The sequence below is a fragment of the Lytechinus pictus genome, chromosome 16 (genome assembly GCF_037042905.1).
Source record: "Lytechinus pictus isolate F3 Inbred chromosome 16, Lp3.0, whole genome shotgun sequence".
NCBI lineage: Eukaryota > Metazoa > Echinodermata > Echinoidea > Temnopleuroida > Toxopneustidae > Lytechinus > Lytechinus pictus.
The window spans coordinates 21292083-21309891 of record NC_087260.1 but is presented as its reverse complement, the minus strand read 5'-3'; the positions used below and the strand labels follow the sequence as shown (position 1 = coordinate 21309891).

Genomic DNA, 17809 nt, shown 5'->3' with positions numbered 1-17809 from the left:
TACTTTCATGCAAGAAAACATGGTTGCCTAGCGGGAAAAATTGCTACTTTCGCTTGGGATATTCTTCTGGATATTTAGCAATTTGAACCCATTCAAATTTGATTTTACTTCCATCAGGAAACATAATACAAAATAATTACATACTTTTATAATTGAATTCAACAATATAAATAACTAATGCAAATTCCAGACGTAGAATATTTTTGTAGAAGATGTATTATACATAAATACAGTACATATTAATGACATTAGGGTATAGCAGTGATTGAAGGCTGTGAAGGGGACTGTAAAAAGTAAAAAGTTGTATGTCTACTAACACATTCGCTGTCCAAGATGATGCGTTTTTTGTTTGTTTTTTGCGTCTGCTATTACTAGGTAAGGGGTACGGTCAGACATAAGCGATAACCTCAGTGTTATTCCTTTTCCTTTACCACGCGTGAATCCCACTTTGACTTTAGTCTTTGTAAACAATGCAGAGATTTCCTAATAATCCATTTCAGGGCCCAAACTACAGACCCAGACATCCTGGAAACGATGGGATGTTCATGCACAGAGCTGGAGGATACCAAGATTTTCGTCACTTTCCCGATTTTCATCATGAGGGAGCAAGATTTCATGGGCCGCGTGGGCGCGGAAACTTCCATCGGGGACCGAGACCACCCTATCGGGGTGGGATGGGGGGCAGGCAAGATGGGTTCCCGATGGCAGCTCATGGACACGGACCACCGCGATTCAGTGGTGGAGGATCTGGAAATCCGGATGCATTTGAAGGGCAGTTCTCACCACCTAGGTTTCACCAGCCCACAAACCACCAGAATGATTATAATAACTTTAATGACAGAAATAGGACTGGCAATCCCAATAATGCAAAATCAAAACGAGGCCGTGGGCGTGGACGTGGTGGGGGTCGAGGAGCTCGCAGTGGAGCTGGGGGAAGAGAACAGGTACTGAGGTAGATTGGTCTAAGGTATAGTTACGTATTGTATTACCGGACACTATCATGATTCCGGACGCACATAGTAGGCCCTACTGCGTACGAAAACAATTTCGTCAGTAGAGGCGCTGGTCAGAAAATTGGGATCGTCCCAGTTTACAGGGACTGTCTCAGTTTATAAGGATTTCTTCACACAAGAAATCTAGGAAAGTTCATTCACCTGTCAAGTGCCGACACCAATCAAGTGTGCTAGTCAATATAAACATATCAGGTTTCAAAACAAGATTATTGGAAGACGGTAAGTCATGAAAAATAGACGGTGAACTGGGGGGAATTGAGGTCACTGAATCTATTTTTAGCACTCTCAATTCCCGTAATTGCTGTCTTTGTCCCGTAGGGGGAAGTGAAAAAAAAACGTCCCCATAAACAAGGACAGTCTCAATTTATCAAGACATGATTAGTCTTGGTTTATGAGGATATCCTTGTTTTCTGGGACAATCCCAATTTTTGGACCAGCGCCTCTACTGTTCGTACCGTAAGACATCCGCAATTCAATATCACAGAGCAATATAGAACAAGATTGCTAAAACAAGGCGAAAAAATCCAACATTTACCTTATTTATCTCTAAAATGACAGAAAATGATTAAAATATCATATAGGCCTAACGTAGTTTTGCATTAACAATTGATATATTTTCTGATGGAAAAATGGGCCTGATTTTGCAGAATTTCAGTCCCGTCCGCTCCTTCGATCGAATGTTGAAGTGTGGTGTATTGTGGTTAATCGCCGACGGCTAGACTCGAGGTATACCGTGCGCGAGGTTTACCGTGACTAGAGCCGTCAATCAACAGCGCATCAAACCTGATTAGCGTTACGATACGAACAAGCATAGTATTGGAAAGTGCCATGGAACATGCAGCTAAGAAGTCAAAATAAAATTTATCAAACACGAATTTATTACCAACATCTGCTCAGATTTGATGTGAAAAAAAACAAAACATAAGCTTAGAATTTATGCATGATATGATATATGAAGAAAAATTCACACAAATTCTTTCTTACATCATTATAATGAAGAATATCTTTACCCGTCCGGCGCGCGTCCGGAATCATGATGTAATTTGTCACGCGCGAAAATAACTGTTTTTCGTGGAGGGGTATGCGACAATTGCGATGCAAAGAAAACGGTTGGTAGGCCTAAATATAAAATAATTTTATCATATTCATAATTTTCATAATATTTGGAATAGCAAGTGCAAATATTTCTTGATTGTATTTCCTCTAGTTGTCATTTTTAAAGCACTGAAATAAAGGTGTCCGGTAATAGGATACACTGCCATACATCTAATAATAATATACTAAATGTTAGTGGCTAGCTAAGCTAACGTTACAAAGTGGAGAGTAAACTAAACAAATTATTTGCTAAGTAGATCTAATGAAACAAGGTAATGAAGATTTATTGATTGCACTGCACATCATCGCTTGTTTTTATTTAGTCTCGTTATACAATCTAGGCCTAAATAAATGTAAAAACACTGTCAGTTTTAGGTCTGGAAAAAGTCTAAAGGACAAGTCCATCCCAACAAAAAGTTGATTTGAAAAAAAGGAGAAAAATCCAACAAGCAAAACACTGAAAATTTCATCAAAATCGGATTTAGAATAAGAAAGTTATGACATTTTAAAGTTTCGCTTAATTTCACAAAACAGTTATACATAGGTATGCACATCCTGGTCGGTATGCAAATTGGCAGACTGATGACGTCACCCACTCACTATTTCTTTTGTATTTTATTATATGAAATATTCTAATTTTCTCCTCGTCAAGTGAAACAAAGTTTTATTTCTCCCTGAACATGTGGAATTACCATTATTTTAACAGTTTATGGTTAAGTGAAGTTGTTCCTTATTGTCAAATCTGTAGAAATTAAAATATTGTATTCAATCAATAAAAAAACAAGAAATAGTGAGTGATGGACATCATCGACTCTCATTTGCATATCATTTAGCTGTTTTGTGAAAAATAAGCGAAACTTTAAAATGTCATAACTTTCTTATTTTACATCCGATTTTGATGAAATTTGCAGCGTTATGTTTGTTTGAAATTTCTCTATCGATTAAAATCAACAATTTTCTGGGGTGGACTTGACCTTTAATGATGTTACTATCAACCCTCTGGAAAGGGAAATATTGGCAATTTTAAATTACAAAATTAAATGATTAGCAAAATCTGATACCAAACTTAGCAGTTTTTAGAGAAAAATATATGCAGCCATATTGGTTTTTGTTGAAAGCAGTTGCACAATTGATATGCCACTCGCCAAGAGAAAAGTAACGCCGCATGGCTTCAATTTTCTTACATAGCAATTGGCCTATCAATGACAAAACTCAAAAGCAGAGTTGTTGGCAAAACCATAGGCGTATGGGGATGTAGATCAAAGCGAGCAAATTAAATTAACACCAAAAATCTCTCCAATGATTTGTCTGTCGTCATGTATAATTATCTGTATATTCCTCTCTTTGTTCCAGCAGCAAAACAACCGTAAAACAAAAAACAAGAAGTCTAAACCCCCAAAAGAAATAAACTACTCCCATTACTGTGATGTTTGTGACCGTGGTTTTCAGTCGGACGAGCAATTGAAGGTTCATATAGCTGAACATGTCAAGGTAAGTATATGTAAAATGTGCAAGGTCAGAGCCTCAGAGGTCATTGTTATATTAGGTCATAGGTCAAGCTGGTCATGAGACTCGTTCACAATCAAAGAAAAGCTTTTATATGACTATCTTCTTACCAGTTGATCTGAGACTTTGTATTTTATTTCTATTTCTGGTGTCAGCATACCAAATAGGTTTGCTTGAGTCAATTTTGCTTTTTAGGAAAAGGGATTTTGTAAAGTAATGTAGTTTCATGCCGTGGCTCAAGGCTGTTGCATTATTTTCAGATGGCAAGGCTAAGCATAAAGTGATGACAATATACTTTGAAAAATCAAATGCAAACAGTGATTAAACAGAACAAAATGAGATGGAATGTATGAGTGTTTTATGGAACACAAACTGTAGAATTTGATAAAAATTGCTTTTAAAATGATGAATGCCCCAATAAACAACTTATGTTGCTAGTTTGAAAGAATGCACAGATCAAAAAAGATTTTAAGTCATGAATGGGTAAAATAATGGTTATTTCCTAGATCAAGGCTCGACATTAGCGGTGGCCCGGGGCCACCAGAAATTCACCTCGGGCAACCATTATTGAAAAAATATTAAGTTTTGGTGGCCCGAATCGGGCAACCAATAATTTTCAGAATAGCGCAATTTTTCTCCCCATTTTGCACGCATTTATCAACTTTCTACAGTTCAAATTGCAAGCCAGTTCGTCATGCGCCCTTTTTGTTGATCTACACACAAAGTTGGCCTACCGCAATAGCATTAAGTAGCTTTTATCCAGCCGGCCGCGCCGGCCGGCTGGCGTGAGCTTTGCATGCTTGAAGCAGCTGTGCGTTAGCAGCCTATTCAGACTCAGGGAGCTGCAATACGAAATGTTGCTGCTAAGAAATCTTCCACAGAACTGTGAAAATCCAAGTCAAAGTCACATTTCACACCAATGAAATGCCCTTCTACAGACCTTTTTGCTAATATCTGGTGTATCATGATTATTTGCAAGCATTTTTTTTTTTTTTTTTTTTTTTTTTTTTTTGTGAGCTGAGTGAGCGTCAAGATAGCTCCTCAGGATGCTCCCAAACTTTTCTATGTTTTTCACCCTTACAATTGTGTTTCTTGCTTTACCTTTGTAATCATGTGAAAGTGTTTACTTCTGGAACACCTTGGGAACCAGTATAACGTTGATTTCTTTGGATTTATGTCAAAAGATGGAGATTTTTATTTTGGATTATCAAACCTTCAACTAATGGAACCCATTTTTGAACCTACAGTTTGTGCTCTGTATTTCATTTTCCCTGTCATGATCATGATTGGATTTCTGTATTGGACTCTTATTCACCTGTTAAAACCAGCATAGCGTCATTGTCATATCGGATATTGTATACAGTCTTCAACCATGGGAACCACCTTGAGAATTTCTTTTGTCTTGGTTATACTTCTTTTGCTGGGTTCAACTGAGGTATTCAAGTCTCAGTCACCAACATGCAAATTAAATTACAAGCTATTCAATCAGCATAGTAAATATGGATCTAGAAGAATTTCATACTACCCAAACTCGGAAGCTACATTCCAGCTACTACTAAAAGCAGGAGATATACACCCGAATCCAGGACCACATCACTCTACTGGCAACCAGCACCATGGCAACGGTATTTCAGACATTGTGGAACAACCTGTCACTACAGGGTACCCATCAACAGGTCGCATTCATTACACCTCCATTGATCTTCATAAACTTAACCCACCTCAACATGTTTTGAGATATCAACGACTACCAATTGAAACCTGGAAGACAATTATGAATTTGGGAATAGCAAAAGTGAAAAGAACACGCAGGGGAAACAGGACTAAACAAGATACATTTGAATTAATTGAAGAGAAAAGTTCAGACAGTGAACATGAGTTTGATTATTTTTCTAGTAAACAAAGAGGACTTAATATAGCGCACCTAAATATTTGTAGTTTACTTCCGAAGATTGAATCTCTAAGAGATTATCTTAGGCATGGAACTATTGATCTTTTCACATTATCTGAAACTCACTTAGATGAAAAGGTACTTGATTTTGAAGTTAGTATTGATGGTTATAAATTTGAAAGAAATGATCGAAACAGAAGAGGAGGAGGAGTATGTGTCTTTATCTCAGATAACATCGTGTATAATCGTAGAAATGATTTAGAAGATAATCAATTGGAATCCCTTTGGATTGAAGTTAAGTTAAATAACACTAAACCAATAATGGTAGGAACATTTTACCGACCACCCAGTTCAAATGTCCATTATCAAAATAAAATTGAAGAATCGATAATAAAAGTTTGCGAATTGAATCGTGAAGTAATCATACTGGGAGATTTTAATTTTAATATGAATTCAACGAGTGAATCAAGGTTCATAAATGGAATTTGTAGACAAAATTGTATGAAACAAATGATAAAATCTTGTACTAGGATTACTGAAACTACAAGCACGTTGATTGATATAATTTTAACGAATTTCCCTCAAAATGTAAAACAAAGTGACGTTGTTTCTCTTGGTCTGAGTGACCACAATCTTGTATACATTGTTCGTAAATTGTATAAACCCACTATACAACCCAAGATGGTTACATATAGGTCGTTTAAGAATTTTGATGAGCAGGTATTCCTGCAAGATTTAAGTGAGACTGATTGGTCGAGCTGTCTCATCGAAGATGATATTTCGGAGGCGTGGTCTATTTGGAGATCGAAATTCAGTGAAGTTTGTGATAAACACGCTCCACTCGTAACACACAGAGTCCGAGGCTATGAACCAAAGTGGGTGACAAGAGAGTATGTCGCCCTCACTCAATTACGAGATAGACTAAAACGCAAAGCTGACAAAAGTAGACAGTTACAAGATTGGAAATATTATAGAGGGGTACGAAATCACATCAATAACTTTAGAACTATGCTAAAAAAGAAATATTATGAAACTGGTGTAAAAGAAAACAAGAGAAACCCTCGGAAACTTTGGAAACTTCTGAAATCAGTTAAAACAAATGAAAAAACTGCTAACGATATTCACGGTTTGAAGATAAATGGAATTATTCAAAATCAGAAATCTGTTATTGTGAAAGAACTTAACGAACATTTCATTTCTATTGGAGTAAGTAAGCATGACGCACATAGTAGTCATGGTGATGTTGGTAGATATTTTCAATCACTGCCTACTACATTCATTTTTGATGAAATAAGTGATGATTTTGTATTAAATGAGCTGAGAAGATTACAAACGCATAAATCACCTGGTCTTGATAAGATAAGCGGTGTACTTCTAAAAATGGCTGCACCTGTTATTTATACACACCTTACTAAATTCTTCAACTTATCTTTACGTTCAGGCAAACTACCAGATGAGTGGAAGACAGCTAAGGTTATCCCACTATTCAAGGGTGGTGAGAGATTAGACTTGAATAATTATAGGCCCATCTCCATAATACCTGTTGTTATGAAGCTTATGGAAAGGGCAGTGCACAGTCAATTACAAGAATACTTAACAGAAAATAATATTCTTTCCCCTAATCAATCTGGCTTTCGTAAAGGCCATAGTACCCACACTGTTTTAACTTATTTCTCTGATTTTATTTATAGACAAATGGACAAAGGTCAAATGACAGGCGCAGTCTTTATAGACCTGCGCAAGGCATTCGATTCAGTAGACCGTAAAATTTTGATAGAAAAACTACGTAAATATGGTATACTTGGAAAGGAAAGACATTGGTTTATCGAATACTTAACTAATCGGAAACAAAAAGTGGTATTAGGGAAATATGAGTCTGATTGGGGTACCACTGTGTCAGGTGTACCACAAGGCGCCAATTTGGGCCCGTTATTGTTCACTATTATGGTAAATGACCTTCCAAATGTGGTATCCGAATGCCAAGTGATGCTATACGCAGACGATGCTGTTCTGTTTTTCAGTAGTCAAAGCAGTGATGAAATTGAATCAGCCTTGAATTTTGATTTAAAACAAGTACACAAATGGTTAAAAGAGAACAATCTTACGTTAAATACGAACAAAACTGAATTTATGTTGTTTGGATCACAAATAAAATTGGCTAAACTTGAAAAAAATATTTCCATTAGAGTTAACCAACAACAAATTTTACAGGTAAACACTTACAGATACTTAGGGGTTTGGCTAGATCCAACATTAAATTGGAAAGAACATCTGACAAAAACCAGTAAAAAAATAGGATCGAGGATAGCATTACTTGGTCGTTCGAGAAGATACTTACCTCTGGAAGGATTAAAACTCCTTGCTAATGCATTGATTTTACCTTTGTTCGAATACTGCAGTAATGCCTGGTCAAGTTGTGCTCAGAACACAAAAGATATCATGATTAAACAACACAAAAAAATGGCCAGGGTAATTTTGGGAGCCAATCTAAGAACTCCTACCCAAACTAATTTAAACAAACTGAAATGGGTTCCAATCGAAGATAGATGGAAATATTTTAAATGTAAAATGATATTTTCTGTATTCTTTAATCAAAATCCAGCCTATTTGTTAAATATCTTTAAAAAATCTGAAACTGTACATAGTATTCGTACTCGTAGTGCACAAAGCACAGGTTTGATTTTACCCAAAATTCGAACAGAAATGGGCAAACAAAGTTTTTCATTTGCTGGTGCATTCATTTGGAACAATTTACCAAATTTTTTAAGAAATGCCCAATCCGAATCCTCATTTAGTCTTTTATTTTGGCGTTATAATAATCTTAATTTATAAACTGGCCCTTATGTGTTGTTCTTTTCTTTACAGTTTGTTCGTTTCAACTTACATTGTACACTATTTTACCCATGTTTGTTATATGTTTGTATTTTTGTTGTAGGGCCTCCAAGGACAACAGTATACCAATTACTGATGGAGCCACCCTACTAAAAAAAGACTTATAAATAAATAAATAAAAATAAAAATCATGACCTCTCTTTTGACTAAAAAAGACCGATTTCCAAATGAAAATAATACACATAAAAACACATAGGTGAGTACATTACAGTCCCACATGTGCATTTGTATGTATGTTGTTACTTGGTTTCTTTCGAAGCTGTGTCTTTTCCGGTCTTTTCTAGCCAAAAATAAACAGACAGTTACTTTCTTCTCTTGTTTATAAATGACTTCTTAAACAACTCTTGAGAAAGTAAATACTTTGGGAAGGCATTTCATTAATATATGAAATGTGAATTTTTCCAACATTTTGGCAAATTTAGGGAAGGAATTTTCTCACACTTTTTTTGCCGTTTTATTATTTTCTTTCATTTTTTTTTACAGTGGTTAAACCATTTATACCCATTTATTCATTTTTAATGTTTTTCTTTATATTTTTCGGGCCACCAAACTTTAATATCGGGCCACCAAAAAAAATTATTTGAAGGTTTTGGTGGCCCGAACGGGCCACCACCAAAAAAAGTTAATGTGGAGCCTTGCCTAGATATTTGTGTAAAAATTTCTAGAGGCTATTACCAAGTTTTGGGGTTGTAGAGTGTAAATGCCGTAATTGCTGTCTTCTATGTTCTTAAACATTTCTATCAGAAAGTCAAGTAGTCAGGTTAACTCGTATAGGTCAAACCACCAAGTTGGAAAAATAGTTTTAGCACAATTTATATCCAAAACATGTGATATAACTTTAGGTATTACGCAAGTCATAAATATTTTGGGACTATCTGTTTGACTTCAAAGAGGTTTTGAAGTTTGATTTTGGCAGAGTTAGCTGTACTATGATGAACAGATGTCTGTTATCTCAGTATAATTAAACTTTTAAAAAGCAAAAAAATAAAAACTGTAGTTCTAAGATTTCAAAGGGATTTTTAATTTTTTCGGGAAAAAAATCCAGTAACAATGTTGTGGACTAGTGGATAGCCCTTCAGACTATGGAGTATTGACCACAAGGTCTGGGTTCAAATCCCACCAAAGCACTCTCATCAATTGGCAAGGTGTTAATCTAAATTTGCCACTCTTGACCCAGGTGTAGTAAATGGTACCCAGTAGGAATTGATGCCTCTAATGCTTGATTGCTGAGGCAGCCCAGCTAAAAGCTATGGTAATATTGAATAGCATACATATGCAGGTCTTGCTGGGAGAATAAAATATATAAAGTGGCCACCCTGTTGTTATTATTATGATTATTATTATTATCATCATCATATCTTCCTCCAGTGCAAGGAGAAGGATTGCCGATTTGTCGGACACCCCAAGGTGGTCAAGATGCATCACAAACTGCAGCACGGTCCTGGGTGTAAGAAGATCAGATGGCTTGACACTGCAGAAGAGATTGAGAAATGGAGGAATGAGAGAAAAAGGTGGGTACATTCTTCAGTGAGAGAGAAAATGGGTAGAGGCACTTATCATGTTGCTCTGTAAAGGTAAAAAAATAGCCTCCTCATAAATTGTGACTGGATTTATGTTGGAGTTGAAACACAGTGATGTTAAAAAAAAACACGAGTTCAATACATCAAATTAAAGCTTTTTAGTGCAATGAAACAATGCATTTTTTCTGACAGAGAAAGAAAAAAGTAGCTCAATATCAACAATTAGGGGCATTGTGTTCTAGTGGTTACAACTCTCGTCTTTCATTCAGAGGGACATTGCGCGTTTTCCTTCAGCAAGGAATTCACCCACATTGTGCTGCACTCAACCCAGGTGAGTTAAAGCCAGGGTAATCATGCTGCTTTAATATAGAGCGCTTAGAGACTTCTGATAATTATAAAGTAAGTGTTTAATGCTTTATAAGTAGAAATTATTAGTAGTAGTAATTAAAAATCATAGCATTCACCACAAAATGCAACAAATTATAAAAGACTTATATGTGACCTCATGCCTGGCAGGCGCTTACACACAGTTTGTACATTTCAGTAGCAAATGAACATAATCTTATGAAAATCAATCTTACGAAACCAACTGATCTTTTTATTAGCTCATTATGTCCTTACCTGCTACTTGACCCAAAAATATTTCAATAGCGACCATTCAGAATTTCCTCCCTCCTGTGACATCGCCCTAGTTTTGCAACCATTTCTGATGAAATCACGACAGAGCACTTTCCACAGCTAATTTCAAGAAATCAATTTGCTTTAAAGCATTTCGTCTATTTGCTTCTCTATACCATTTCCCATCCCTCTATAGTAAATTTAGCCATGATTATTTTCATGGTACATGTCTGTCTACTTAAAGTGCAGTTAAGAATGAATATATGAGAAGGAAAAACAACCCTCGTATGGAAATGAATTAACCACAGGGATGAAGAAAAGTATGGTGACATAGAATATCTATTACCTCATTATATTTTGACAGGTAAATGATTTTTGAAAATTGTTTATTAAAAGCTGACAAGAAAGTAACTAGTTTGAGAATTCATTCATTTGCCTTTACTGATTTTCAAGTTATTTGTTTTTAAAAGGAATTTTCCAACCGCCGAGAACATCGCAAAGAAACAATCGAAGATTGAGCAGAGGACGGAGCAGGGTAATGTACTGGAAACAAAGAAGTTTGGGTGAGTGAAAGATTACATTACTACTCTCTGGCTATGTATTTGAGGTTACTTCACCATTTTGAAGTTTGTTCTAATAATTAAACAATTTTAAACAATTGAGAGAGACATCCAGTGAAAGTGTGCTGAAAATCTGTATAAATCAGAGTTATGGTTTTTCTAAGTGATTTTAGATTTTTAATTTTAGAAATGTCTAATGCTTCTCTAAAGCTTTGGTAAATTTTTAAAAACTTCTGCCTCACCCCAACATAGGATTACAACCATGAAAGGGGAACTTCACCCCAACAACAAGCTGGTAAAACAAGACAAAAAATAGAAACATATACTGGTGAAGATTTGATGAAAATCTGTCAAACAATAATAGTTTTGAATTTTCAAAGTTTTGATTTTCAATGTCACAGTCGAGAAGCTCTCCATATGTTCTATGATATAAATCCCCCAAAATGCAATTTTCTCATAAAATTGAAAGTGATTTTGTTTGCGCAGTGGATATATCATGAAACACATTGTTTCATACCCCATTATTTAAGAAAACAAAAAGTTTTATTCTGCATGTTCCATTCAAAAAATTGAATTTATGTAAAATAATTCATGATTGCATGGTATATTAGGGGAGCTGCACGCTTGCTTATGAAATGAAAATTAAAAACTGTAGAAATTTATAACTCTTATTTTTGATAGATTTTCATAATAACTTCACCAGTATTTTTCTCAATTTTTTCTGCTTTTAAAGTTTTATTAAAACCAACTTCTATTCAAGCAGGCATTCAAGGTTTGCAATTTAATATTATGTGAACATTTTAGTCAAATACAGTTCAGACTTATGATTTATTTTCATCAGTCCAATGGCTCGTAGTCTGCAGGCACAGTCCCTGATTGAAACTTGATCAACAAGTCTGTCTTAACACAAGACTACTATAGCACATATAAAGCTTGCTGTTTCAAGTCTGTGAGCAAGAGGGCCTTCAGTACACAAGTCAATGTAGGCTGCGTATTTAGAACCTTTAACTTGAGTGAAGGGTTTGTACAGCAGACTAACTGACTCCTGATTGGAGCAATGCTGTCTGGACCCGGTTACACAAATATTTTGTAGATCCATGTTAAATTATTTCGATTCCTCACTGCAGGAAATTAAAGAGAACACATAGAGGGCAGAGAGGTCAGAAAAGCCGTGAACGTCATCGGCTGAAGCTTGCTGAGAAGCTCCGAACTCTTGGAATCACCTTAGTAAGTTTGACCTTAATTAGATTTAGCCAGACCAGGCTATGACTAAGGAACTTGTCAATGAAAACTGGGGTTCCCAGCCCATGAGGGAAGTTAGAGAAAATTATTTCTATCTTTTTCATTCAGAATAAAGTCGGAAATTTGATAAAATTGCCTTCAAATCAGGAAAAGTAAGGGAATATTGATATACTGAAAATTGAAATTAGTCAGAATCTGCTACTGTAGAAGCTGTTATTTTCGCGTACAGAATTTTTCGCGAATCGCGGGGGTCCCGACATTTTCGCGGGTTGTTAAATTCGCGATCGGAAGATGTAGTAAACATTTCCACAGCATTTAAAAGAAGTAAAACTAGTGCAAATCACGTGCAATTCTGTACTCTACAAAGTCCCTTTGCTGATGTGTGTTTTGAACATAAATATGTCCCTGTAAAAACAGTTACAAACTGTGGAAAAAGGTGGTTTAAATGTCAATTTTTTTACCTTTAGATCTGAAAATTCATCATGCCACAGTTTGATCTGTAATTTATAGGGCTAAGCAATCTTTAGAATTTGTGTTTTGTTCTATTAATTTTTCACAAAGTTGGTAAAAGTGCAAAAATGTGGAATTTTGTGAACAGAATCTTCACATCTAAAAGCTCTGGTCATGTGACTTATGAATATTAATGAGTATACAAATAGCTGCCAATACATGTGTATAGAGTCAATCAGATGACAATAAAATCAAATTATTTCATGGAAAATACATTTTAATATTACATTGAGTGTATAGATATTGATAAAATAATGTTAGAAAATAGTTTAGGTTCTGATTTTGTTTGAGAAATTAAAAAAAGTGAAATTCTAGCTAACTTTTTGAATCACTAACTGAACTTTCTAAGCCTTATTTTTTGTACATATAGAGGTGCATATCTCCATTTGCTCACTTCACAGTATGTTTACAATAGCAAAGCTTTGCTGTTGGGGACATTGGCACTGACTAAGAAGTGTGTCAATATTTTCGCGTGTTGTTAAATTCGCGGCCGATCGGCAATTCGCGAAATCCGCGAAAATAAAACCCCCGCGAAAATTACAGCTTATACAGTATATTTTGTTGCATATCAAACCAACATCCATTATATCCCAGCTAGGATGATTTTTGTCTCGCCTGCATAGCAGAGCGAGACTATAGGCGCCGCTTTTCCATCATACATGTAAGTTAGAAAGTATATGGACCTAGTTCATGAAACTTGGACATAAGGTTAATCAAGGATTACTGAACATCCTGCCTGAGTTTCAGGTCACATGACCAAGGTCAAAGGTCATTTAGGGGCAATGAACTTAGACCATGTTGGGAAAATTATTTTCAAAATCTTAACCGAAGGTTAAGTTTTTGAAATGACATCATAACTTAGAAAGTATATAGACCTAGTTCATGAAACTTGGTCATAAGGTTAATCAAGTATTAGTGAACATCCTGCCTGAGTTTCAGGTCACATGACCAAGGTCAAAGGTCATTTAGGGGCAATGAACTTAGACCATGTTGGGAAAATTATTTTCAAAATCTTAACCGAAGGTTAAGTTTTTGAAATGACATCATAACTTAGAAAGTATATAGACCTAGTTCATGAAACTTGGGCATAAGGTTAATCAAGTATTAGTGAAAATCCTGCCTGAGTTTCAGGTCACATGACCAAGGTCAAAGGTCATTTAGGGGCAATGAACTTAGACCATGTTGGGAAAATTATTTTCAAAATCTTAACCGAAGGTTAAGTTTTTGAAATGACATCATAACTTAGAAAGTATATAGACCTAGTTCATGAAACTTGGGCATAAGGTTAATCAAGTATTAGTGAACATCCTGCCTGAGTTTCAGGTCACATGACCAAGGTCAAAGGTCATTTAGGGTCAATGAACTTTGGCCAAGTTGGGGGTATTTGTTGAATTACCATCCTAACTGTGCAAGTTCATGGATCTTGCTCATAAAACTTGGGATATAAGAGTAATCAAGCATCACTGAACATCCCCTGTGAGTTTCAGGTCACAAAACCAAGTCAAAGGTCAGTTAAGGTCAATAAACTTAGGCCATGTTGGGGTAATTGTTGAAGTGCCATCATAACTTTGAAAGTTTATGGATAGAGTGAATGAAATGTGGACATGGGTGTATTTGACAGTCTTAACCCTAATTCTCCCGGGGGGGGGGGGGCCATTATGGCCCCCCCCTCGACAATTTTCGCGATATATCTGCTGCGCAAAATTTTTTGACCTCGCCGCTCACTGACTTTTTACTTTCAAGTCTCGCGCAAATTTTGAGCCCAAATTTGTGACGCCCGGGTACACGGTTACGACATTACGCAACATTATATAAGTGCATGTCAGACCCAAAATTGCTCATAAACGTGATTTCATGTACAAATCCAATGCAAATTGTGTATTTAGCCAAAATTCATAAATGTATCATTATTTCTACTTTTACTGATTAAACTTAATTCATTTTGCCTTGTTTATGATCAGAATTAAGTCTGGAACAATTTCCATTGATAAAACAATAAAAAACAAAAAGTAAAAAAACAAAGAAATACATAAGAAATTCATAAGACAATAAAATACATAAGAAATTGATTTCCAAACTGAAGTTTTTTTAATGCGATTGTTAAGAATGCTACAAAGAATATTTTTACCAAAAATTAGCACTCTAGGAGCTTTATTTAGTGAATTAGAGCAAAAAGTATGATTTATGCATAAATTAGCATAATTAATTCATATAAAATAAAATCTCATTATTTTGGAAAATTTTACCATACAGCCTTGTAGATTACATCGCACACTACCAGCGTGCAAATTTTTGCATCGCTCGCGCGATCGGCGGCCGAGATCTTAAGGGGGGGCCATAATGGCCCCCCCCCGGGAAGGACAAGAATCAAAATACTCCGGGAGAGTTAGGGTTAAGTCTCCGTTCAAATGTCATTTATGGTCAATGAACGTGGTATTATGTCATTATATGAATGATGTTTTTGTGAATGATTATTTTATAGTAGTTTTCAAAGTTAGCACTGCTGCTATGTTAAATTGCGTAATGCAGGCGAGACTGCCAGAGGCGTTCCACTGGTTTGTTTTTGTTAGTGCAGTCTCTTTGACACTGTTCTCACTACCGTCCTAAAACTAGTTTACTGGAAACTAGTGGAAACTAGTTTAACGTCTAATGAGAACGATCAAAGCGGTCTTGGAAGCGATCTTCCAAATCAGTTCGGAAAACCACCTTGCGATTTAGTTATCAAGATCACTTTGCCTCGTTAAACTGGTTTTAGCGTGAGGACACAACCCACTCCCAGTGAAAGCATTCCTATACATGTAGCAACAAGGCCACTTTACGTGAAGTGGTTTTGAAAACCACTTTCGGCTGATCAAATGGGAATGCTAGCAAAGCGATCTTCCAAACTGGTTTCCTGAACCGGTTTCCGGTAAACTAGTTTTAGAAAGTATAATGAGAACGGTGTCTTTGACTGCACTACAAGTACATGTAGCTGGAGTGCATGACTAGGGCCTGATTGTGAACACTAAAAAGCCAAAAGGGAGAAGCATCCCTTGAATCTAGAGATACTTCTCGATATGTGAGATATTGGAAATGAGTGAAATGATTATCACTGAACTTTGAGACTTCATCAGGGAAAAGTCAGAACTCGTAGAACTCATACCTAAGTTCATTAGTCATGCCCAGAAAAGAGCACTGATAGTGTCAATGGTGCAATTTTATGTACAGGTTATGATTTTTTTTGCAATATCAAAGTTCTTGGATTTTGTGTTCTCACAACTGTAATTATCCTTTCCCTTTTTCCCCCAATCATTATTTCCCTCCAAATGGTCATGATCATTATCTACCTCATCATCACCATCATCATACCATCATCATCATCACCATCATCATTATTATCACCAACAACACCACCATAACCATCCTCAACTTCATCACTAACATCATTATCTTCATCATCATCATCATCATAATTATCACCTTCGTCATCATCGTCATCATCATCATCGTCATTATTATCATCTTCATCGTCATCACTTTCATCATCATCGACATCGTCATTATCATCATCTTCATCATCATCATCACCACCACCTCCACCATCACCACCACTACCACAACCATCCTCAACTTCATTACCACCACTATCATCATGTGTGTCATCACTATCACCATCACAATCAAAACTTCAACCACCATCACCACCACCATCATTTTCCTCACAAACCTTAGGGAGATCCTAAGCCAAACGACTCCGACGAAACCCCACCAAAGCGAGTAAAAACTGGAGACGGACAAGAAGACAAACCCTCATCTGCAGTTGAAGAACAGGAGACAAAACCAGCTGAACCATCTGACCCGTCATCACAATCATCTAGCCTCTCTGGAACTAAGCAACCGGGGCCAGAGAAGGATGTAGACTGTGACCCGTTATCTCTTCTTGCTTCTAAAGACAATGGTAAATGAAAAAGTCGATCATTTGTGGAGACTTGACCATTCAAGGTGCAAGAAAAATTGTCAGGTGATCCGTAAAGCCATTTCAAAAGCTGTGTGCACCTGAATAGGTAGCCTAGCTTAGTCGGGTAATAATAATAGCAGGGCCCGCTGGGAGAACAGTTTTCGGAACTGAAGTGGCTACCCTGGGTAAATATACTGTTATTATTATTGTTTCACAATTGATTCTACACATATGCTGATATACACATATTGCCTACCTGGTGGTTGAATATAGCATTTCCTTTCCCCAATGGAGTAATATTTTTCCCCAACGGATTATATTTTGCCCAGAAAGGTAAGCGCTGAGGGAAAATATCGCTTCGGAGGGAGTTGAAATGTTTTTTATTAACCGGATAGACCAGGCGATATCTGTTATATTATGTGGTCTATGGAGATTCAAATGAGAGTCTGCATTGACTTTATGGTAAACTCGCAACGCTTTCTGCAGCTCTAATCCGTAACACAGCTACCGTGTGCTTCATACAGTCTATCCATACATCAAGCAAACTACCCGAATACGCAGCTTTAAAGCAGTGAGTGACGTCACCTCAGTGAATGTACTTCTGTTTACAATGCACTGTAGTTAAATTCACTGAGGTGTTGTCCAAACTTGGAACATTCGTGATCCTTGTAGCTATGTTCATGTGATGATGTGTTGACCTATCACTGATTCAAATCTACATACTATATACAGACCTGCCAACCAGTACGTTTTAGCCGTATTTAGTACGTTTTTGCAACCCAAATACGGCAGTACGTTTTTTCTTTGAAAAATACATTTTTTTTTTTTTTTACTAAATCGTAATTTATTGAGAAAAATAATCTCTATATGTCTCTATTTCATAAAACGTACACAAATATAGTTATTAGATCAATGTAATTTCTGGTAACTTATTTTTTTTTCAATCATTTTGTTAAAACCAGGGTGAAGATATACACATGTTTTAATTTTTTTTTTCATCTGCAAGAGCAGTGCGCATTTTAGCT

The 17809-nt window shown here is 36.2% G+C and overlaps 1 protein-coding gene across 2 annotated transcripts; it reads left to right on the top strand.

The window, feature by feature from the left end:
- The first annotated feature begins 399 nt into the window (after nt 1-399).
- On the top strand, nt 400-16807 carry LOC135157017 (FMR1-interacting protein NUFIP1-like). 2 transcript variants are annotated; one of them, XM_064111352.1, is made up of 6 exons: nt 400-944; nt 3465-3599; nt 9766-9908; nt 11006-11098; nt 12223-12322; nt 16559-16807. In XM_064111352.1, exons 1-6 carry the CDS (start codon nt 471-473, stop codon nt 16790-16792), a joined length of 1179 nt encoding a protein of 392 aa, XP_063967422.1. In that variant the 5' UTR covers nt 400-470; the 3' UTR covers nt 16793-16807. The 2 variants fall into 2 exon arrangements, with proteins under 2 accessions (XP_063967422.1, XP_063967421.1); XM_064111351.1 differs by having other exon boundaries at nt 3462-3599.
- The last annotated feature ends 1002 nt before the right edge of the window (nt 16808-17809 follow it).

What these genes read in the sequence shown, in the direction of transcription:
- LOC135157017 (XM_064111351.1), top strand. Translation starts at nt 471, where the DNA reads ATGCAGAGATTTCCTAATAATCCATTTCAGGGCCCAAACTACAGACCC. An exon ending in ATATAGCTGAACATGTCAAG is followed by an intron (nt 3,600 to 9,765) that starts GTAAGTATATGT and finishes ATCTTCCTCCAG; the next exon opens with TGCAAGGAGAAGGATTGCCG. An exon ending in GAACTCTTGGAATCACCTTA is followed by an intron (nt 12,323 to 16,558) that starts GTAAGTTTGACC and finishes CACAAACCTTAG; the next exon opens with GGAGATCCTAAGCCAAACGA.